This window comes from Mesoplodon bidens (genome assembly GCF_964165515.1).
Source record: "Mesoplodon bidens genome assembly, chromosome: 6".
Classification (NCBI taxonomy): domain Eukaryota; kingdom Metazoa; phylum Chordata; class Mammalia; order Artiodactyla; family Ziphiidae; genus Mesoplodon; species Mesoplodon bidens.
In genome coordinates this window covers 116,949,327-116,973,955 of record NC_138162.1, presented here as the reverse complement: position 1 = coordinate 116,973,955, position 24,629 = coordinate 116,949,327, and the positions used below count along the sequence as shown (strand labels likewise).

The following is a 24,629-nucleotide window of genomic DNA, read 5'->3' as shown; positions in this document are numbered from 1 at the left end:
GACAGTCAGGGGAGTTGTATACTGTAGGCGCTTACCAAACCTGCACTGTGACCGTCAAGGGAATTGTATACTGTAGGCGCTTACCAAACCTGCACTGTGACCGTCAAGGGAGTTGTATACTGTAGGCGCTTACCAAACCTGCACTGTGACAGTCAGGGGAGTTGTATACTGTAGGCGCTTACCAAACCTGCACTATGACAGTCAGGGGAGTTGTATACTGTAGGCGCTTACCAAACCTGCACTGTGACCGTCAGGGGAGTTGTATACTGTAGGCGCTTACCAAACCTGCACTGTGACAGTCAGAGGAGTTGTATACTGTAGGCGCTTACCAAACCTGCACTGTGACAGTCAGGGGAGTTGTATACTGTAGGCGCTTACCAAACCTGCACTGTGACAGTCAGAGGAGTTGTACACTGTAGGCGCTTACCACACCTGCACTGTGACAGTCAGGGGAGATGTATACTGTAGGCGCTTACCAAACCTGCACTGTGACAGTCAGGGGAGTTGTATACTGTAGGTGCTTACCAAACCTGCACAGTGACAGTATGGGGGAGTTGTATACTGTAGGCGCTTACCAAACCTGCACTGTGACAGGGGAGTTGTATACTGTAGGCGCTTACCAAACCTGCACTGTGACATTATGGGGGTGTTGTATACTGTAGGTGCTTACCACACCTGCACTATGACAGGGGAGTTTTATACTGTGGGTGCTTACCAAACCTGCACTGTGACAGCTGGAGGAGTTGAATAGTTCAGGCTGTCTTTTGAGGACTCACATAATTTCTGATTAAATTAAACAGAAATGTGTTGTAGAAAATCTTTTTAACTTCTAATTCTAACTTAATGCCCCTGATACCACTATTGGGTGTACTACATATCATTATTCATCCCCTCCCTCATTACCCCCCACCAACACAGAAAATAAAAGTGTCTAAGCACCATACGCAGATGACATGGTTTTATTGTTATCTCCTAAGATGTGGCCTAAAAGACGACAGTCTGGGGAAAGACAGCTAGATCTGCAGTGTAAGAACTTCGAATAAGAAGGACTCTAAAGGGAGAGATCAAGATGGCAGAGTAAGAGGATGTGAAGCTCACCATCACTCCCACCAGGAACACATTAAAAATACATCTACGTGTGGAACAATTCTCACTGAAAACGAACTGGAAACTAGCCGGACTGCTGTACAACCAAGGTTGTAAGAAAGATTCTCAGAGAATCTGGTATGATGGGAAGAAGAGAGATCAGGTCACGACCTGTGCCCCTGGGAGGGGACTCAGAGGAAAAGGGAGATTGCAGCGATGGACACTTGCCTTGAGGAGTGAGCGGGTCAAGCCACAGACTGGGCGTCCCAATCCTGGGGTCCTAGACAGAGGACACAAGCCCTGTTGGCTGGCTGGAAGATGCTGTGACACATGCAAGGGCTGGAGAAGCCTGGAGTCCAGTCGTGAGGAGCTCGAGTGTTGGCCCCAGAAGCAGTGCAGAGAGAGGTGCGCTCTAACAGGTGAGGTTCTTCCCAGGACCGCCTCATCACACAACCCCAGCCCCAGCAGAGCCAGTTCTCCAGCCCCATTCACTCCAAGCCACAGGGTAGCACTGGAACTGGGGCAGCCAGGACTGGGGCAGAGACTGAACCTTGGGACACAGAGGTGACCCAGGCCTGAGGCAGAGCCGGGTGGGGCAGCAGGTGCCACTGTTGGCACTTACTCAAGTGGTACCATATGACATCACTTATATGTGGAATCTAAAATATGACACACATGAACGTATCCATGAAACAGAAACAGACTCACAGACACAGAGTACCCGCATACCACACACACACACAAAAAAAGGACTTCCCTGGTGGCGCAGTGGTTGAGAGTCTGCCTGCCGATGCAGGGGACACGGGTTCGTGCCCCGGTCCGGGAGGGTCCCACATGCCGTGGAGCGGCTGGGCCCATGAGCCATGGCCGCTGAGCCTGCGTGTCCGGAGCCTGTGCTCCCTAACAGGAGAGGCCACAGCAGTGAGAGGCCCGCGTACCGCAAAAAAAAAAAAAAAAAAAAAAAAAAAAAAAATCCCTTGCCTGCAGACTCACATCAAAACCCTATCAGTGAGTGGCAAGTGACAATTAAGCTGCATCTAACGGGGTAGACTGGACATAAGCAATACACTTTGGGTATCACTGTCTCCCATCACCCCCACATGGGACCATATAGTTGCAGGAAAACAAGCTCAGGGCTCCCACTGATTCTGCATTATGGTGAGTTGTATAATTATTTCATTATATATTACAATGTAATAATAGTAGAAATAAAGTGCACAATAAATGTAATGCACTTGATTCGTCCCCAAACAATTCCCACCCCACTCCCCACTCTGTGGAAAAACTGTCTTCCACAAAACCGGTCCCTGGCGCCATAAAAGTTGGGGATGGCTGATTTAAAGAATTCAATGTACATTTTACAACCAGCTTAGTGAGTTGATATGTTTAGCTGCTTTGCATTCTTTTCCAGGCTAAAGGAATTACTGCAGGCTTTATGATCCAGAACTCGGGGTCCTCGTGTCCTTTCGTTTGTGTGGCAGAGAAAACCTGGTACTGCTTCTTGAGGAGTGCATTAGCCGGCATGATTGGTGGTGCTTTGCAGGGGAATGGCCTTCTGTGTAGGCATGTGTCCTTCTGAAACCACTCAGTTGTCACAGGATGGTGTCAATTCTACCTCGTGGCTCAGCTGACTGTGCTTTTTCTCCAAGGAAGGGGCAAGTTTTCCAAACACCTGTCAAGCAACGTTAACTCCCAAACACACTGTTGCTGACTACTCATGAAAAGCATCTTGAAACGATACTGTGAGAACTGCCTGAAGGATGCAGTCTGAGTATGAACAGAACTAGTCTGATACTCTCCACAGATTCACTCAAATACAATCATTTTTCTGGCCTCATGCCTATTATGAGAAAGGGTCCTATGAAATCCAAATATTGTAAAAGTTACTGAGAATGTTTTCAGGCCATAACAAGGCTGTTTTATAAAATGGTGTCCAAGATTTCAATTAAATCAGGAATATACAAGTTCCAGATAATGTTTATATTTTATATATTCATTTTGATAAAAAGATTTTTTTAATATATATAAAAAACCCCCATGTTTTATAGTAATAAACACAACTGACAGACATTTGCAAAGACTAAGACTTCAGTTTTTCACTGAGGTCTATGGACTTAGATTCTTGGAGTCTGAAAAAGTATTTTCCCCTTTAGGACTCTATATGCTACCCGAGTTTGAGGAACACTGTATCACAGTCCCCTTTTTAAAAGAATCACTGGACATTTTTCCTTTGTTTCAATACCAAAAAGAGCTGTCCACTGAGTAACGGACATATTTTGTCTCAAGTAATTAGTTAGGTTTCCTGCTTTGCTACAAATCTCAGCACCAAATTTGTGAATGATTTTCCCAAATTGTAGAGACCCTTTGACCATGAACTTTCTGCTCCTACTTCAACGTGGCTTAATATTATATTGCTTGCACTCATTTGCCTGAGGTATTCATTTGCCTGATACGTTGACTTTCCCAAACACTTGTTTTTAACATAATTTCAGTTTGTTCTGTGTGTGTGTGTGTATAAACACACACACACATATATATACGCTGCATATATATAATGTAGTTAAACCTTTTTTGGGGGAATGAGATGGAATATAAATAAATCTTATGAAAATTTATACTGCCAAAATTACGCATCAACACTTTAAATCCTTGACTTTAGTCTACAAATCATACCTTTAAAGTAATAGTATTAATTTTTGACAAATATTTTTAGAAATGAATTCTTGTTCAAAATATTCCAAATCAGTTTACAAACTAGTTATACAAATTAGGCTTATTACTGAATGGTAAGTTACTGAAAAAGATCACATATCATTTATCTTGATTACCCACTTCATTCACTGAACTTGGTTGCAAGTAACTAAGCTTTTTCCAAAAAAATTAAATGCTCTCAGAATAGACTTGTATCAAGAAAGACAATCAAAAGAATCTGGTATATAAGCTGTCAGGGAATTTCTGAAAGAGAAGTTTCAAGATATTTTGTGTAATGGAATACCTTCATTAGAATAAGTCTGCATCCCTGCTTTGAAGACACTAAACATTTATTTGGATAAATACGTTCTTATATTTTTTCCCCAAAGTGGAATTATTTTATTGTCCTTTGATATTTTTTTTAATAAATAAGAGCTCCCTTAAATTTCTACTGATAGGTTTCATAGCAACCGCCATAAGCATAAAACATAATTCTGTTTGTGCCTATTTCCGATCATCTGCACTACTGCATAGTGAAGCACACAGGCAGCACTAACTGCCGGCTTATAAAGAGGACTGGTTTACACTCAATCTGTTCCTTGCTGCTAATGGCCTGAACTACTCTTTGGCAGTTATTCTGTTAGCTTAAGAAGAAAAGTAAGGAAAATGCAGTGGGGTCTGAAGCTATAGGAGTACTTACTGGGCTTCCCTGGTGGCATAGTGGTTAAGAATCCACCTGCCAATGCAGGGGACACGGGTTCGAGCTCTGGTCCAGGAAGATCACACATGCCGCGGAGCAACTAAGTCCGTGTGCCACAACTACTGAGCCTGCACTCTAGAGCCTGCGAGCCACAACTACTGAGGCCTGCGTGCCTAGAGCCTGTGCTCCGCAACAAGAGAAGCCACCACAATGAGAAGTCCACACACTGCAACAAAGAGCGGCCCCGGCTCGCCGCAACTAGAGAAAGCCCACGCACAGCAACGAAGACCCAACGCAGCCAAAAATAAATAAATTAAAAAAAAAAAAGAGTACTTATTCTACCTGAAGATTTTCTAGTTTCAATTTAACGATAACTATTATAATTTTAACAAGACTTTTACTTCCATTAAAGCAACTCAAGAAACATTTTTTGCTGAGCTTACAGTTAATGTAAATAAGTCTACATAATCATAAAGTTTCTCCCAAAATAAAAAGCATTCTTGAGCTGTGATTTTAGCAGCCTTAATTTTTCATGAGTCAAAATGTCAAATATTTTAATAAAACCCTGGCTCTGAAATACCTGAACTGAACACCCTCTGAACATGAAGTCCGGGTCCTCACCAACTCACGCCAACTGCCTCTACCGTTTCCATCAGGTGCTCCTGCTGCCTCTTCCACTATGTCAGTCCTTTCACTTCAGAAACCTTCACTGGTTTCCTCCACATTCCTTACACATTTCACAGGGTCAATCACAAAGACTAATTCTCAACAGGAAGCTCCTAATACAGTCAGTCTAACCCTAACACACATGAATCGCTGGTTTGTTCTTTTCCCTACATGTCACGCCTTCTACGTTTCTTTCCATTTTTCCCAGTTTGATCTCCCTTCTCTAATTCCTACTGCACTGAAAACATTTCAGAATGAGCACTTCTATGTATAGTTTTACACTTTCTTTCTATCTATCTGTCTTATCTCCCAAGGAAACTGTACACAACATGTAAGCACAGACCGTGCCCTTCAGTGGCCACAGAAATGAAGTGCCAGGCCCACGGGGGCCTCCATAAACACTCTGAAAACCCAACACAGTGCATGAGTATGGAGGTCATGCTCCATCTGACAGCAAAGGAGACAAACTCGAGACAAAATAAATCACCTGTGTCATGTGACCAGCTTGTCAGAGTCGGGACTGTAACTCTGGTCTCTAGGTTCCATGCTTAGTGCTCTTGACCAATTTAAGGGGAAAAACATTTTTAACTTTAATAACTTTTAATAAAGTCCTAACATATTCTGAGTGATTCTATTGGTAAATATTTTCCAAATATAAAAATGGTTTACCCTCAAATCACTGTAGATGAACTCTACTTACTCTCAACAGAAGAGATTACATTTGGTTCTAGTTAGGAGAAATTTTACGTATGTGTCTAAAAATTTAATTCTGCCTCCTTAATAAAAAAGTATTCTAATTTCTAGAGCTGTCCAATAAGGAGGGTTTTTAAAAATCTCATTCAAAATGCTACTTGCAAATTAAATTAAAATACTGACTTAAAAAACTTAAACCAATAAAAGCTTATGCCAGAATCAGTCAAAGAGAAGGACACAGTTAACTGCTCAAAAGTACTACATATAATTCCAATACAGATTTCACCAAAATGCATGTGATATAAGCTCATCAATTTACATTTGTCATTTTAGTTTTTGCACATTTATTTAAAATATAAGGATGTGAGGAAATCTTACCTTCTTGATAGGCTCCATCTGCCATAACTAAATGAAGAATCTTGGAATAAAGATGCTGATGTTCATTTCCCAAAAGATTCTGAACTATTGTTGAACAAATCTCAATATTTTCATCTTCATCTTCATGAACAGCCTATACCAAATTTCCAAATATAAGTTAATATTTGAATGTTAACCTCCTCTAATTAGAGACTTTATTATTTATAATGGGTCTACTGACCAATAAAAATCACTGACATTTCACTAGTAACTCAAACAGAGCATATTTCAAAATTAGATGTTTTAAGTGACATATTACTCACTTTTATTTTCTCGTAAGCCTCAAAGAACTTTTCGAAGCCTATTTCCTGCTCTAGGTGAAGCCTTAGTTCCTCTAAATGATTAAAGACACTGTCGTATTCACATTCACTAGTTATCTCACCATCACTGTTATCTAAAAAATGTAAATAAAAAAGAAGACATTTTATGATTTAAAAGACTGAATAAAATAATTCTTACCATAACTGATTAAAATCCTGTGACACGTAAATATTGTCATTGAGATAGACTACTTGTACATTCAATATAAAGTTTCTGTCATTATAATACTTGTCATTTATATAGGTAATCAATGTATGTATATATAAATTTGTCTTAACAGGAATGTTACTTTAGAAATCTTTTCTTTTATAGACATAAACAGTGAGTCAGGTTAGAATAAAAACTATTCCAAGAGATGTCACTGAATTTAGCTAAAAAAAAAAAAAAAAAAAAGGAAAAAGCATACCCATATGTTCTGCACTGAGGCAACCAACTCTGTTTTTAAAAACTTGATATTAAACATGGGGCAAAACATGAACGAGCATACAGATGACCTAAGATGTATATCATAAAACTTGGAAGGCACTTAAAAGGTATTATAAATGCTTTATATGTTTTATGTCATATACATGCCCAAGGTAATTTGAAAAATTCTAGTAAAAGAAAAATGAATGCAGAATCATTCTTTTTCACATTACCTCTTCTTCTCAAATAAATCGTTATTTAAATACACAAATTTTCTATGCATCTTAGGGTCAATGATGTGAACAAAGAACTGTTTCCAAACCAAAAAATTTAAAAAAAGTGTCAAGGTTTTAAAAACTCTTTCAGTTTAACCCTGCTGGTTAAGCACAGTATGTGGAAGCCCTTCGTAAAACATAAAGGGCTAAGAAAACTATGTTACTATCTTTATTACTAGGAAAATAAGTCAAGAAGTGGAGGATAACAGGATAAAAACGCTTCAAAAAAGCATTTCCATACTTTAGTGGAAAAGAAATGGGACAACTATGTATGCAGACTGTGTGAAAAGAGAGAGTGAATGCAAGTCAGCGACGCAGAGCAGGCTTCAGCCTCACTTAAGGCTGGAAGGGGCTCGAGTCCGAGGCCAGAAAGAGACACTCTGCTTGCAGTGTGGGCCACCACGCACCCGAGTGCCACTCCTCGTTGAGCGCGCTCTCGCTGCTAGGGCTCTCGTCCTCATCGCCCGCGTCCGTGCCGTTGGCGGCCTGCTCCGCGTCGCTGGTCTTCAGGCCCGACCCCTCCTCCTCGCTGTAGTCCTCCCCAGGCTGCTCCCGCAGCAGCTGCTCCATGGAGGCCTGAAGCTCTTGTAAGTCTGTGTCAGCCTCTTCAAACACACTGAGAATTACAAATTAAATGGAACGTTACCAAAACTTTTACCTTTCTGAAATTTTACTTCAACTCAATATACATGCGCTCCTTTCTACCTAAAAGTACTCGTTGTGGATAAAAAGAAATCTGAAAAAACACATAGTTTTAAACAAAGGAAATGAGGATTCACACAATTGATAAATAAAGCACACGACACATCTTCTGGAATACATACGCCCGAAGATGACTTGTATAAAATGGTCCTGATTTGTCAGAGAGAATCATGTAACTATCAACATTATTAATTCCTTAAGTTTTGAAAGAATGCTTCAATATTGAAGAGCCAGACTAAATATTTTTCTTTCACGTAGTTTTGAAGGTTCAGCAAAATCTTGGTGTGGATGTGCGACAGCTGGGCACTAGCCTCACTGCGGGGGTCTTGCCCTCCAGGCACTGCCCAGAGTATTAATTCTACTTTTGTGCAATTACAGATGCTGAAATGAATTGATTTATGCAAGCAATATCTTACATTCATATAATACCTTAGTTATTAAAGCTGTTTATCCTACTATTTAAATTTTATCCATACAAAACTCACTTTAGAAACATGGAAACTATGAATCAAGGTGCTCAAGTGACTTGTCAAGGCCACGTGGTCAATAAATGACAAAAACGAGACTGAGATTTAGGCCTTCTGACCATGTCTACAAGACACAAGAAGCACACTCAGCAGCTCCATTCCCCCGAGGAGCTGCTTCTTTCTCCCTGGGGCACGCAAATGGAAGAACTTGTAGACTAACAGTTAATTCGAGTTTTAGATACATAAAGTCCTCTGAAAGATTAGGGACTCACAGTGAGGATTTCAATAGTGGGAAAGCGATATTAAGCAGAACACAAGGCTGATGAAGCCCTGTCTTAAAGTTTAGACTCTAACTGAATAAACAAATACTTACTGAAGAACTAAAACATAAATATTATTATGTGAGACCTCATACAAAATTTTCATTAACAGAAAAATAATTTTTAATGTAGAAATATCTTTATTTTGTACATATGTGTAGAAACTCCTACACTTTGACTTTGCAGCAGTTAAAGAAAAGCAAACATCATCTAATTAGAATGAGAAGGACAGTGTCTAATCTTTTGGATCATTGTTCTAGGAGCATTTAGCTTAATATTTAATTACCAGACTTACATACCACACACATCTGCTAGGTACCATTGCTATATGACTAGGCATTAATCTGTTGGTAAAATCTTCCTGTAGAGGAATTAGTTTCCATGACAGATGGTATTAAAGCAAGTGGGCTGCTAACCATGCCAGTGTAAGAAAAGTGTAAGAGGGTTAAGATTTTTTATGAAATGAGCACTCAGAAAATTGACTCAGGAACTTTAAACCCTGGTCCTGAATTTTCTTTTTAGTAGGTTTTACTATATGACCATAAGTAAAGTTTGGATCAAAAAAATGCATATTTTCCAAAGAAAAATGTCAAGTGAAATTTCCCTATATGCATATGAAGTAACTTACTTGAAAAAAAACTTACTTTTCAAATTTGAAAAATAACATTAAAAACTTCTAACTTAAAATTTAAAATAAAATTCTGTCATCAACTAGTAATTAAAAGAATATAAGCCACAAATAAGCTATATTCACTCATAAAAACATATGACTTATAAAAACTCCGAGGAAAAAACTGTTACCAAGGATTTTGTCAACCACAGAGGTGCTGAAATGTTGTCCTGTTATCCAACAGGCTTAATAAAAATACAATGTAAAGTGCTTAATGACCACAGCCAAGCAGAAGAAGCAAGGATAAAAAGGTAACTTTTCCTTCAAATTTTTTTTTTTTTTTTTTTTTTTTCGGTAGGCGGGCCTCTCACTGTTGTGGCCTCTCCCCTTGCAGAGCACAGGCTCCGGATGCGCAGGCTCAGCAGCCATGGCTCACGGGCCTAGCCGCTCTGCGGCATGTGGGATCTTCCCAGACCGGGGCACGAACCCGTGTCCCCTGCATCGGCAGGCGGACTCTCAACCACTGCGCCACCAGGGAAGCCCTCCTTCAAATTTTGAGGGCACCAGCAAAAAGCTACAGAACTCTATGGGGGAAAAAAAAAAGTCAACCTTTATTTATTTTTTTGGCCACACTGCGTGGCTTGTGGGATCTTAGTTCCCCGACTAGGGGTTGAACCCGGGCCCTCGGCAGTGAGAGCATGGAGTCCTAACCACTGGACAGCCAGAGGACTCAAAAGTCAACCTTTGAAAGATAAAGTTTGGCTAGAAATTTAAAAAGAAAGGGCAAGCCTTAAGAAAAACAAAAACAGAAAATAAAATGCACCAGATGGGGCTTCCCTGGTGGCGCAGTGGTTGAGAGTCCGCCTGCCGATGCAGGGGACACGGGTTCGTGCCCTGGTCCGGGAAGATCCCACATGCCGCGGAGCGGCTGGGCCCGTGAGCCATGGCCGCTGGACCTGCGTGTCTGGAGCCTGTGCTCCGCAACGGGAGAGGCCACAACAGTGAGAGGCCTGCATACTGCAAAAAAAAAAAAAAAAAAAAAAAAGCACCAGATCCAGTGCCCAGCTCAAGAACTAGAGGGAGAAAAATCATGAGACTGATATCATGCTTTCAATTAGATCAAAACACACATTGTTTCTACTGAAAGGCAGAGGTAAAAAGGAGAAACTTAAATTCAAACAAATCAAAAAATAAATCATAAAAATTACAGCATTTTGCAACCTATTTTCCCAGTGACTTGAATACACTTCTTGAACACTCTGTTTTATTTCCCCAAAAAGTCTGTAACATTTGTTGGATGGGCTGAGAAGGCTGACTGGTATCAAGGAAGGTGAAGGGGTATTACTGTCTAAGGAGCTGCCAGTTCCCAGCTCTTTCAGGAGTGTTGGTTAAATTTTCTTCTGGGATTCTAGATTCCTCAGGCATTAATAAGAAGGGAATCTTGTGAAGGCAGTTGAGTGCAGAACTCACATGTGAGCATGTGCGCGCACACACACACTATTCCACCTGCTAACTCCCCACTGCCATGGTTCTGAAATCACAGCCGGCAGGAGACAGATGTGGACGGACCTTTCTGGCATCTTCCTGGGGAAGAGTAGAGTAGTGAGTCCTTCAGTTGCCCACTGCAATCCCTGTACCATGTGGCATCACACTACCAAACAGTCACTATCCTGCTGAGGTTCACTCCATTAAGCACCAGCCACATCAAGCGTTGTGATGGGTGCTCAGTGGCCAGTAAGACAGAGAACACAATGGTGACCCTGTCCTTACATTCCTCAAGTGACACCAAGTTACAGTATTTAGAGGCAGACACACATATCAAAGTTTACTTGACTGTACTTTAAAATACATTGTAAGAAGTTAAAGGAGTAGTGCAAGGTCAGCTACAGATCACGTCTGAAAACCGTGGGTGAGTCTCCATCTCTAGAACATGGGTAAATTCAGAACTCCTGTTGGTGTCGGTATCTATGAATGTCATCATGCTCACATGTCCTCAGAGTCGGAAGGTCCTTCCTTAACATGCTCATCTTCCATTTCATCCATTTCAAGATTGTCCTGACGTCCATCTCCAACAATGGGGACATCCATCAGTGTTCTGAACAGCTTTGAGAGGTCTGGAAGTGAACATGTCCTCAACATCTATAAAAAGGCAACCGATATCTTATTAGGAGTGAGGCAGTGAGAAAATTAAAACGAGAGAAAAAATTAGAAAATTGGAGCTAATAATAATTTTGTTATTTATATATACAGATCGATCATCCATTTAAAGCTAGAAGCTTCAGAGGCGACTTGCCTAAGCTGAGAACCTACTTCTCTTGAACTGCAGCTCAGTATTTTTTCAGTGATGCAAGTAAGCTTGCGAGTTCTGCTTGGGTTTCAATGTGAAGTGGACTTTAAAAGGTAGGGAGGGTGTTTATCTGGGGTGTGCACATGGAGGGAGCTGGAGCTGGGTCAGGCCCTGCCACCCCTCGGCCACAACACCCCTCCTGAGTCTTCCTCTCACTTCTCGACGTCCAACGCACTCCGGGTATTTTTGCCCAAGCTTGGCTAAGCAGCACCCCACACAACTGGTGGCCCTTAGTGTCCCTTTGCCCTAGCAGATGCTGGGTGGCCAACAGCTTAGAGCAGGGCCTCCAGTTAGTGCAAAGAAGAGGCCACTGGGGCCTCCCTGAGCAGTGGACTGCAAGCAGTGGACTGCGAGCAGCGAGCGCCTTTCCCCCCAGAAAGGATGGCTGGAAAGATAGGCACCTCCAAGTTCACGCTGACAGCAGCTGGAGCAGCAGGGTGAGGAAGAGCCCAGCACACCGAGATGAGACGGCACAACACGGCGGAGGTGCGTGAAACGTAAACCGCGTTGGATAAGACCAGGATAACAGGAACAGCCTCTGTCCAGCACCCTTTCCACAGTCGGAACGTGACGGACAGACAGGGCGACGGCACACACATCTACAGAAGTCAGTCTCAGGGCTGGTCAACCCTAAAGGGGTTGGTAAGATCTGAAACGTGACTCCTAAGGCCCCGATAAGAGCCCAGCACCAAATGGGAGACTGTGCAGAACACACAATGTTTGGCACGTTAATGAAAATGTATATACTTGGCCAATTTTATTGGTACAATCTGTTTCTGAGAATAAAAAGGAATAGACTATTATTTGAACGTAATTTACATATCACAGCACTCAAGAGAAAAAAAATGGTGATGCGCTACAAGATGGTGAAGATACACTGCCTGGTTAAAGCACTTAACAATGGTACTGTCAGCAGAATTTACGCTTGACTTGTTTGTTATTTTAATGGTTTGAGCCACATGTATTATAAACCTGGGGTATGCAAAATATGCAGCCACTAACAGTTTACCCAGGTACATGCTAATCGATAAAAATAAATAGCACATACACATTATACACCTAAATACAAGGGGACTACACAAAAGGATGCAATATTTTTTAGGCTGAGATAAATTTTAGCCCTGGTAAAATCATCTCAATTCTAGTTTATTCCTGTCATTAATTAAAATAAACTTCATCACCTAACATAAAATAATAAGGTTAGAAAGAAATTTCAAGTGGTCTGTACCTCTGGGAATGGGTTTACACACCCAACAATCCAACAGTTCCCAAAGGTCCTATATTTAAAATCCTAATGTTCACAGTCTTCCCTGACAGACTGCTAAAGTTTTAGACAGGATATTCATCTTCATAAGAAGAATTTTACATAAGAACACTTCCAGTTCTGTAATTCTGAGTCTACTAGATTTCTTTCATATTGTTTAAATAATATTCTATAGTTCTGACATTAATAGAAAGAAATCCTCCTGAAAATAGCTATTAATCCAGAACATGCTGCCTGAGATCTTACTTCATTTATAGTCAGACTAATTTTTTCCAAATTTTTTGTAGTATAATTATTTATGCAGCTAGCATTTGGTACCATTATAAATCAAACAGGAAACCAATGTTTTAGAAAACCTTAAAACATTTAAAAAATGCAGTTCCTTTAGATCTCTCACTGTTGGTTCTATTTTTTCTCAAAAATGAAGACAACACATAAAGAATGAATGAATTTAGTAGTAGTTGCACTAATAGAACTTCACATGAAATTCTACTTAATTCCATCAACTCAGTTTTTCATCTGTAGTATTTTAAATATAAAATTATGTGTTAGTAATCCTCTGGCTATACTATAAAATAGTTTATGATGAGCACATTTGTTTAGCTTCTGCTTACTGCAATTCAACTGTAACACTACACCCTCAAAATAGCTTCTACAAATACCTGCTCACTTCAACCCATAAACAAGGCTAAAAATGGACTTAAAACATTAAAAAATTACGAACACTTACCAAAGGCAAAAATTACGGACATTTTCTAAGAATTGGTATTTTAGCAAATCAAAAGAAGACACTTAAGGCACTTGTGTTATTTGTGAACTGTACATTACTATTTACTTTCCCTCACTCTGCATTTGCTATAACAAGAAAATAAATTCTCCAGTTGTCATAGAGATCAGTCTTCCACTCTACTCCCCACATGAGATCCCTAGAAGGTCTCATCTTTACACTATTTCATCCTGACCTATTACAAATTTACCTTCAATAATCTTCACTTATGTGTTACACTCTCAGTTTTATTAAGTCACTCTGTTACAACTGCCTTATGAAAGCTGCCGCTGTATTTATGGTGTTTCTTGTCAGAAACAGTGCAGCCCAGGAGACAATGTAAGTCTAGATCTAGTAGAAATACCCTTTCAAAGTGAAAGTGAAATTAAAATGTTTTTAAATAAACAAAAGCTAAAAGAAAATCATCACCAACAGTGACACAAGAAGTGTTAGAGAAGTTCTTAAAGTGGTAGAAAAATAATACCAGATAAAAATTCGAATTCTACACAAAGGGATGAAGAATGTTAGAAACGGTTAATATGTAAATATAAAAGACTTCCTTTCTCAATTTTTACTTTCTGTGAAGGATAATTGAATGTTGAAAGCAAAAACAATAGAAATGTATTGTGGAATTTATAATACATGCAGAAATAAAACACATGGCAACAATTACACAAAGGATAGGCAAGAGCAGGGGAATGGAAATGTACTGTTGTAAGGCTCTGATGCTATTCGTGAAACGGTACAATATTTGAAGGCAGACCAGGATAAACTAAAGATGTATATTGAAAACTGAGAATGACCATTAAATATTTTTTAAAGTCTGCTTTATAAACAAATAGTAGAGATTAAATAAAATGCTAAAAATACTCAATCCAAAAGGGAGAATAAAAGTAAAAAAGGAATGAAAGAAGTAATGAGACAAATAGAAAACAAATAGCAAAATGATAAGTTTAAACTCAATCATAATGATAATATATTGAAAAGTACACTAAATATAAATGGTCTAACTACTTTAATTAAAAGACTGTCAGAATGTTAAAAAGCAAGACTCAACTACATGACAACTACAAGAAGTCTATATGAAATTAGTTTGATTAAAAGTAAAGGATGTAGGGACTTCCCTGGTGGTGCAGTGGTTAAGAATCTGCCTGCCAATGCAGGGGACATGGGTTTGAACCCTGGTCTGGGAAGATCCCACATGCCGCAGAGCAACTAAGCCCGTGTGCTACAACTACTAAGCCTATGCTCTAGAGCCTGCGAGCCACAACTACTGAGCCCACATGCCACAACTACTGAAAGCCCACACGCCTAGAGCCCGTGCTCTGCAACAAGAGAAGCCACTGCAATGAGAAGCCTGCGCACCACAACGGAGAGTAGCCCCCACTTGCCGCAACTAGAGAAAGTCCGTGTGCAGCAACGAAGACCCAATGCAGCCAAAAGTAAATAAATTAATTAAAAAAAAAAAGTAGGACTTCCCTGGTGGCGCGGTGGTTAGGAATCCGCCTGCTAATGCAGGGGGACACGGGTTCAAGCCCTGGTCCAGGAAGACTCCACATGCCGCGGAGCAACTAAGCCCGTGTGCCACAACTACTGAAGCTCACGTGCTGAGAGCCCGTGCTCCGCAACAAGAGAAGGAACTGCAATGAGAAGCCCGCGCACCACAACACACAGTAGTCCCCACTCGCCGCAACTAGAGAAAGCCTGCGCACAGCAATGAAGACCCAATAAGGCCAAAAATAAATAAATAAATAAATGTATATTAAAAAAAAAAAGTAAAGGATGTAAAAATATATACCATATAAACACTAAGCATAAGAAAGCTAGAATGGCTATGTTAAAACCAGGCAAAGTAGATTTCAGAACAAGGTGATAGGATCAGGGATAAAGTGAGTCATTTCATAATGATAAAGGGGTCAATTTATAAAGAAGACATAAATATTATTAATTTACATTCAATTGGACTGGAAATGTCAACAGTGCTTTCCCAGTAATTGATAAACAAGTAGAAAGAAAAGAAAAAGGATACAGAAGACTTGAACAACACTATTCCAGAGTGACACTTCATAAGAATAAATGTTATCGATTCACCCAGAAGACAGAACAATACTAAATTCTTATTCACTCAGTAACAGAGCTTCAAAATACATGGAGCAAAAGTTGACAGAACTGAAAGGAGAAATAGATAGTTATGCAAGTATAGTTAAAAATTTCAATCTTCTTTTCTCAGCAACTAATAGTTAATGTAGACCAAAAAAATCAGTCAAGATAAAGAAAACATGGGTTTCCCTGATGGCGCAGTGGTTGAGAGTCTGCCTGCCGATGCAGGTGACACGGGTTCGTGCCCCGGTCCGGGAAGATCCCACATGCCACGATGCGTCTGGGCCCGTGAGCCATGGCCGCTGAGCCTGCGCGTCCGGAGCCTGTGCTCTGCAATGGGAGAGGCCACAACAGTGAGAGGCCCGCGTACCGCAAAAAAAAAAAAAAAAAAAAAAAGATAAAGAAAACACGAGCAACACCACTGGACTTAATTCTTGACATTTACAGAACAATTCACCCAACGACAGAAGAATCTATACTCTTTTAAGGAGATCTGTTAGTAGGAGCGGCTGCAGCAAAGGAAACCGGAGAGGGACAATGAATGCAGAGGAGAACCAGGAAAGTACGATACGCAGGATGCCTCCAGATAAAATGATTCTAAAAGAAGGTGTATATCAACTCTGTTGAAAGGAAAGTCAAGAAAGGTGAGAGAAAAAGGTACAGGGAACTTGATAATGTACTGGTAATTGGTGATTTTGGCAAGAGCAGCTTCAGTGGAGAAGTGGGCTGACAACCACACTGGAATGTACTGTGAAGTGAGTGGCAGGGACACTGCAAAAATACAACAAAGAGAAGTGGGGTGGGAGCGGGGGAGGACGTGTGCTTACGGGAAGTTTGCCATTTATGATGGGACCTGTTAGAGCAGGTGTCCTGTGGGAATAACCCACCACAGAGAAAGACGTTCATGATGCAGGCTGGAGGGCAAAAGTAAAAGAGTGACTTCTTTAAGAAGGTGAGGGAGGTTAGGATCCAAAGCTCAAGAAGGATTTCCTTTAATAAAAAAAAGGACAGAAGTAGTATGACTTAACATTAAAAAAAAAATAACTTTTAACAAAAATCTCTGTAGGAGGTTAAATTATCCCATTTTAGTAAACGGATTATATAAATGCTTATAAATAGTTCTCACCTTTTCTTCATGATTCAAAGCCACCATTATGAACAATGATTATTTACTATTTTGGCACAGTGATGAACTCTCATGGTCTCAGAAATTTATGGGATAGGCAGGCATGGCTTTCTGTCCTTGCCTTAAATGGCTATAGACTGCTATGATTTTCCAGAGAGTTTTCTTGTTCCCTCCCTCTACATGAAATCTGCTTTGCTGTAAGTCCAGAGTAAGTACTTCTACAGAACTACTAAGGCTGAACTAAGGTCATGAAAGGAAATCAAGTAATCAAATGTATTATTCAGTTAAAAGTCCATTAGCTTTTATAGACAGTAAGTTATTAAAAAGCTCTGGGATAAAGACAGCTATACACCTTTACGACAAAAGTAAGCACATGAGGGCTTCCCTGGTGGTGCAGTGGTTGAGAGTCCGCCTGCCGATGCAGGGGACACAGGTTCGTGCCCCGGTCCGGGATGATCCCACATGCCGCGGAGCGGCTGGGCCCGTGAGCCATGGCCGCTGAGCCTGCATGTCCGGAGCCTGTGCTCCGCAACGGGAGAGGCCACAACAGTGAGAGGCCCGCGTACCGCAAAAAACAAAAACAAAAACACAACAACAAAAAAAAGTAAGCACATGAATCATACAGTGATCCTTTTCTGCCCACCAAGGATACACTAAGTTTACACCTTTGAAAATCTGAATGCTATCAGATAAGTGAGAGAATTTAGCAGTCTCTACATTTAAGAAAATCATAAGAAAATACTCCACAAAGTAAAAACAGATCCATCTGGAAAATTAAACTGAAAATCATTTTTTCATTGAAAACATATTTTAAAAACAGTTAAGGACAAGAGAATTCAGGTAATTCATTCATATGCAGAGTTAAATATATGAAAAATGTTCAACTCACTGGTAAAAACAGAAAGATAAACTTTAAAGAGTTGATACCATTACTCATTCATTAAACACACAATTTTTAAGTAAATGATAATAGTTGGTGTTATTTAGAGTATGAACTCTCACATACTATTTACAGCACTACACAATGTTTCTTGAAGGAAAATCAGACATCATACAATATACCTTTTTGAATTACACTTACAGAAATTTATTTTATGGAAATAACGTGGATATGAACAAAGATACAGCTGAACGTGGTTATAACAAAACAAAAATAGAAATCCAAAGGCCCAACAATAAAAACAGATTAAAGAAAGCATGATATAGCAGAACAATGGAATTTGTTGCCATTCAGAAGGATATGAGAGAATATTTGACAATATGACAAAATGCTGTTTTTGTAAAAATAATATTTGTAATAATTTTATAATATGTACTAAATAGAAAAGCTGGTTACAAAGAGTATGCATAATATCCTATTATGTTAAGAAGTTACATATATGTAAAAATTACATATATGAAAAGTAATATAACAAAATGATATGTGATTACTTACATTTCTAAATTTTCTATAATGTTCTAATCTCTTAATAAGAAAAAAATTGGTTACATATTTTTAAAACAGAGAGTGAGAAAAGATAAGAGGTCTGGAAAACTTTTACCAGAAAGTGCAGATGCACATCTACTAATCTTCCTAGGTACAAATTAGGCAACATGGCACTTCTATCCCTTTAAGACATAATGCTCAAGCTTAGTCTAATACTAAAAATGGAATCTGGGTTGGGAATGGGAGAGGGGGAGAGAATAAGAGGATGTAAGAGGGATGTTCTGCTCAAATGAAAGTAGACCCCATGAAGAGACCCTGCACGTGGAGCCAGTGAGGCAGCCTTTGTCCTAGCTGTACTCTCCATGGCAATTTCTTTTCAGTATTGGAGAGAAGATGGAGGGTTTTTCTTGTTTCTGTTTGTTTTGATGAGTGTGTTTCCGTGTGTATGTGTTTGTGTTTTTAAGGGGTTAAAACTCAATATTATAGCTTATCAAAGAAAAATAGTAAATGTGAAATGTTATCAAATGGATAACGTTTTCCATCTGAGGAGCGTACTTGCCTTTGGGTTGTTGGCATCAAATAGACCAGTTGAAAGTCCAATCAGCAAGGAATTCTGTTTTTTCTTTCTTGGTGGTAAACCAGAGTGAGATCGAAGTGGAGAGGATTCTTCTGGTGAACAGAGGACTGACTGGACTTGAGAGGCTGCTTTCAAGTGTTTATGGAAAAATGGTTCTGGTTGCATAGATTCATCTACATCACACTCAGAGTGTGGAGAACCATCCACTCCAGGTTCTGTGGAATAAAGGAAAGATTACATGACAAGTCTATACAGTACTCAATGTGCTCAGTGATACTGAAAAAGTATACTATTTAACATGAATCATAGAAAAAACTCCATGAAAAACAAAATCAAATATATATGTGATTTTATTACCTTATAAATAATCTTTAACCAGGTATGTTTTATTTTCAGAAAGGAGATTTAATTTGTTAAATTCTTCCATTATAACAGAAGTTCAAAAATGTGACACAAATGCAAGGACATGTGAAAAAGTACTGTTTAAACACTCAGTAGCTCCAGGTTATCTTTGTTCCTATAGATTAGATATTAAAAAACTGTACTTCTTATATTTTAATTAATACTATTAGAAATAAGAAGACCACTTATTTAATGTCCTGAGATACTGGCTTAGCTTTGGCAAGCAATTCTTTTTGTTTTGAACATTCAGTAAGATAACTGACCAAAAAGTTACACTGCCCACATTGCCAAGCAATACAGGCTTATAAATGCAGAGGCCAGCAGCCATAAAAAAGAATGAAATTCTGCCATTTGCAGCAACGTGGACCTGGAGAAAATAATGCTTAGTGAAATAAGTCAGGCAGAGAAAGACAAATACTGTATGATATCACTTATATGTGTAATATAAAAAATAATACAAATGAAGCTATGTACAAAACAGAAGCAAATTCACAGACATAGAAAACAACCTTGTGTTTACCGAAAGGGAGAGGGAATGGGAAGGACAAATTAGGAGTACAGGGTTAACAGATACACACTACTGTGCATAAAACAGATAACCAACAAATATAGCACAGGGAACAATACCCAATATCTTGTAATAACCTATAATGGAATCTAATCTGCAAATTAAAAAAATGAATCACTATGCTGTGCACCTGAAATTAACACAATATTGTAAATCGACTATGCTTCAAAAAAAATAATAAAAAAATAAATGTGGAGTCCAGTGCTCTATGCCTATTATATTTTTTAGATAATTAAGGTTAGTGGTTAGCTATGCTCTCTATTAATATAGAGTCCAAATAGAACAGGTTAGTGCTAACGACCTTCCAGAAAGTAATCAGGCCAATACAGTGATGCTCACCTACATGAACTTCACTAAGGTGATCCATGCTCCTCGGGGCTCCATCTTCAGAAACTTCATTTTGCTCAATGGTGATCCTATCTTCCAACCTGCCACAAATAGAAACACCAGTTAGGAAAACATGGTTTACTAGAAATAAAAACACTCTCAAATACAAAAGAGCGGGAGAAACAAAAAGAGTGGAAGACAGTTCACGAGAGCCCTGTGATGCCTCTTCTGAACACTCGTCTCACTTATACACACACCGTCTCTCATAAGCACAATCCTATGTTTCAGCCATTCAAACCTTCACCAGTCACGCTCATTCACAACAACCAGGCTCGACAGTCTCATCCCAGTGGTTCCCAAAGTGCAGCCCCTAGACGTCAGCAACACATGGAGACCTGTGTGAAATGCAAATCCTCAGGCCCTGCCCTAGTCCTGTGAATCAGGAACTTTGGGGGATAAGGCTGAGACAGTTGTTTTAAAATGTTGCAATGTTTGAGAACCACTTCTGTAAGCAATCAAAATGCCCTTTAATATCAGAGAATAGAAAACAATGATGATATACACTATGAAATATTATACAGCTATTTAAAAAATGAAGTAGAGATCTGTATAACCAGATATGGAATGACAGTCAAGGTATGTTATTAAGTAAGCAATTTTCAGACCAATTTATATTAAATGATGTTAGGATTTGAAAAAATGCTGGGTAGCACAGTAAAAGGAATAGAATAATATGCACAAAAACATTTTAACCCTTAAAGGGAATGAACTGATTTATGTAAAGAAGGACTCTCAATTTTTATCTCAATACATGCTGGGAACTAAATGGATGTATTAATTTTTTAACAAAAATGTAAAAACTAGAAAAATATATTGAAAAAGTTGCCAGTAATTTATTTCTGGGGTTTTCGTTTATAAGGCAGTTTTAATTTTGCTAGTACTTTTTAGTCCATTTCAAATTTAAATAATTTTTTACTTTTTCACTTTTAAATTTTGAGCAATTTTCTATTTTTATTTCTAAAAGTTTTTCTTTATTTTTAATCATACAAGTAATACATTTCTTCATTTGAAATGTAATGTTCCTTGGTTCCTCAAAAAGTGAAACATAAAATTACCATATGCTGTGGCAATTCCACTCCTAAATATGTATACTCAAAAGAACTGAATACAGGTGTGCAAACATAGAATTGTACACAATGTTCATAGCAGTACTATTCAAAAGAACCAAAAGGAAGAAGCAACTCTGGAAATGACCCACCATCATCTGCTGACTGTTGTCAACTGCTCAATGGATAAACATATAGGGTATATTCATATAATGGAATATTATTCAGCTATAAAAAGGAATGAAGAACTGATACATCCTAAAACACAGATAAGCTTTGCAAACAGTATGATAAGTAAAAGAAGCCAGATGCAAAAAGCCACACACTGTACCGTTCCACAGGAAATGTCAAATCCACAATAGGCACATCCACAGAGATAGAAGCAGATCAGTGGTGCCAGGGGCTGGGGGAGGGGAACATGGGGAGTGGCTGCTTATGGGCACAGGGGTTCCTTTGGGGTTGAGAGAATGTTCTGGAACCATATAGTGGCAAATTGTACACTTTAAAATGATTAAAATGATAAATTTTATGTTACATAAATTTTACCTTAATTTAAAAAAAGTGATTCTTTTAGGAGTCCCCTAACCACTCAATTCCCAGTTGCCTTTACTGTTATCAGTTTTGTGTACATCTTACCATACTTTTCCCTTAAATTTACACACATGTATATTCACTTAAGGATAGATAATAATTTTGATAGGACTACCATAGCATTGCTCTAATATATGGAAATGTTTTTTATTCAATATAATTTTATTCTGTTAATCATTCAACATTTTGACATATTTCCATATTAATACATAGAGCTCCATTTTATTTCAGTGCTGCATACCCACTATGCAGTATACTGAGAACAGTATTTTAGCTACTTCCATATCAATGATTATTTAGACTATTTCAAATGATTTCCTATGACTCTCCTGCAGTAAACATGCTCGTACAGCTTTGCATCCATGTCCAAGTCCAGCCCACCTCCTGTTTTCACAGGTAAAGTGGCACCGGAGCAGCCATGCTCACCTGCTCATGTGTTACCTATGGCTGCTTTTGCAGGACAAAGGCAGAATCGAACAACTGCATCACAGACCATACGGTCTACACGGCCAAAAAAGTGTACAATCTGGCCCTTTACAGAAAACATTTGACAATCCCTGTTACAAGCCCAGCAAAGGAAGGAACTTCCAATTAGTTTTTAAGAAGGAAGATAAAAAGAACACCAAAATACAACAGTGATTTCCCACGACGAAAGGGAACTTCAGATGACTCTCCAGAGCACTAATGCAAAAATCCTAAAATGAAGCATTAGCAAACAGAAGCACATTAAAATAGTAGCACATCATGGCCAAGTAGAGTTCACTAAGGTATGCAGGATAGTTCAATATTAGGTAACCTATTAATATAATTCATTATACCAATAGATAAAGGAAAACAATTATACGAATGGTTCTATAGATACCGAAAGGTCATTTGACAAAATACACTCCTTTTTTAGCCAGTAAAATACGAGTAAATACTGATCTGAGCTAGGAATTATAGTCATGCCTAACGAGGGTTAACATTAGAATCATTTCACTGAAATTAAGAACAAGACAAAGATAGCCCTATTTCCAATATTTAACACTGTATAAAAGGTGTACTAAGCAATGGAAGTGGAGAGAAAGAAACGAGTGTTAAAAAAAACTGGAAAGGGCTTCCCTGGTGGCGCAGTGGTTGAGAGTCCACCTGCCGATGCAGGGGACACGGGTTCGTGCCCCGGTCTGGGAGGATCCCACATGCCACAGAGCAGCTGGGCCCGTGAGCCACGGCCGCTGGACCTGCGCGTCCGGAGCCTGTGCTCCACAACAGGAGAGGCCACAACAGTGAGAGGCCCGCCTACCGTAAAAACAAAAACAAAAACTGGAAGGACATAGAGCCATCATTATTTTCATATGATATGACTGTATATCTGAAAAGTACAAAAGAGTCAACTGAAAATCTATCATGAACAATAGTAGATACCAGTAAGATGGTGGGGTACAAAATCAATATAAAGAAATCCACAGCTTTCATATATACAACCTTCTAGTCACAAGATCTCACAGAGGAATAGGCACCATTTATAACACCAAACAAAAGATAATAAAGCTAGGAATAAGCTTACCCATAAAAGCACAAAGCCTAGATAAAGAAAACTCCCAACCTGATCAAAAAACAAGGCCTATTCTGTTCTTCTTGGACAGGAAGAACACACACAGCATGTTCATGTCCTGCATTAATTTATGATAGCGTCCCGATAAAATATAAACTGATTTTTTTTTATGTGAGGGAAGGTGGGCTAAATTTAATAAGTTCTAAATTCAGATGAAAAATTATACAGGCAAGAAGAGCGAGGAAAGTGAATAAGCCTTACATGATCTTAAAATATCTTTTACATTTTAATTAAAACAGTGTGTACCAGCACACTGAACAAAGATCAGTGGAACAGGAAAATAAAGTACAAGCATGAACCCAAAGAATTAAGAAAATTCAGTACATATTAAAAGTGGCATTTTAAATCTGTGCAGGAAAGGTGGGCTCCTTAATAAATGGAGTTACGACAACTGTGTAGCCATCTGGAAGAAAAACCGAGTCCATGGACACCAGGATAAATTCCAAATAGATCAAAGAGGTAAATGTAAGAAGCACCTACATGAAAAGTACCAGAAGAAAGACTGAAATACTCTTTGATAACCTTAGAGAAAACAAAATTTCTCTAAATAACTATCAAAATCCAGGTAAACATGACAATGTAAAAACAAACAACCAAGAAACTTCTGCATGGCAATAAAATAAAACATAAGTGACCAACAGTGAAAAAATAGTTACAATTCACATAATAACCAAGGCAAATATCTCTAATATTTAAGGAGTTCTTACCAATTTATCAAAGACCAAACAACCAAATTTTAAAAATGGGTCAAAGATGTAAACAGGGAATTCACAGAAAAGGAAATACAAATGCGACTTAAACATCTGAAAAGATGTGCTCAACTTTACTAATAAAAAGAGATAAACTAAGACCCCAAACTGAGATACTACTTTTTACCTATCAGATTTGCAAAAATCAAAAACTTCGGTAATAAAAGTTTGGCAAGGCTGTGGGGAAAACAGGAGGTTTCATACATTCTTTCTGAGCGCATAAACTAGTACAATCCCTGGGGTGAATAATAATTGCATTTATAAAATCATACTGCTTTGCCTCTATCCTCCAGATACACAGTAGTCCCCCCTTACCCACAGGGGGATACAGTT

General features: G+C 39.0%; 1 protein-coding gene across 8 annotated transcripts in view; it reads right to left on the bottom strand.

The window, feature by feature from the left end:
- The window catches only part of NEK1 (NIMA related kinase 1), a 226,116-nt gene that overhangs the window by 19,787 nt on the left and 181,700 nt on the right, over positions 1–24,629 (bottom strand). For 7 of the 8 annotated variants that reach the window (XM_081237217.1, XM_081237219.1, XM_081237218.1 and 4 more), the window contains 6 exons: positions 20,269–20,357; positions 18,942–19,174; positions 11,341–11,492; positions 7,662–7,870; positions 6,517–6,647; positions 6,215–6,347 (listed from right to left, as the gene is read on the bottom strand). In XM_081237217.1, the coding sequence (XP_081093343.1) occupies positions 6,215–6,347; positions 6,517–6,647; positions 7,662–7,870; positions 11,341–11,492; positions 18,942–19,174; positions 20,269–20,357 (947 nt within the window). Of the gene's footprint in view, positions 1–6,214; positions 6,348–6,516; positions 6,648–7,661; positions 7,871–10,575; positions 10,938–11,340; positions 11,493–18,941; positions 19,175–20,268; positions 20,358–24,629 lie in introns of those variants that run through there. The other variant, XM_081237222.1, reaches the window with a different exon arrangement.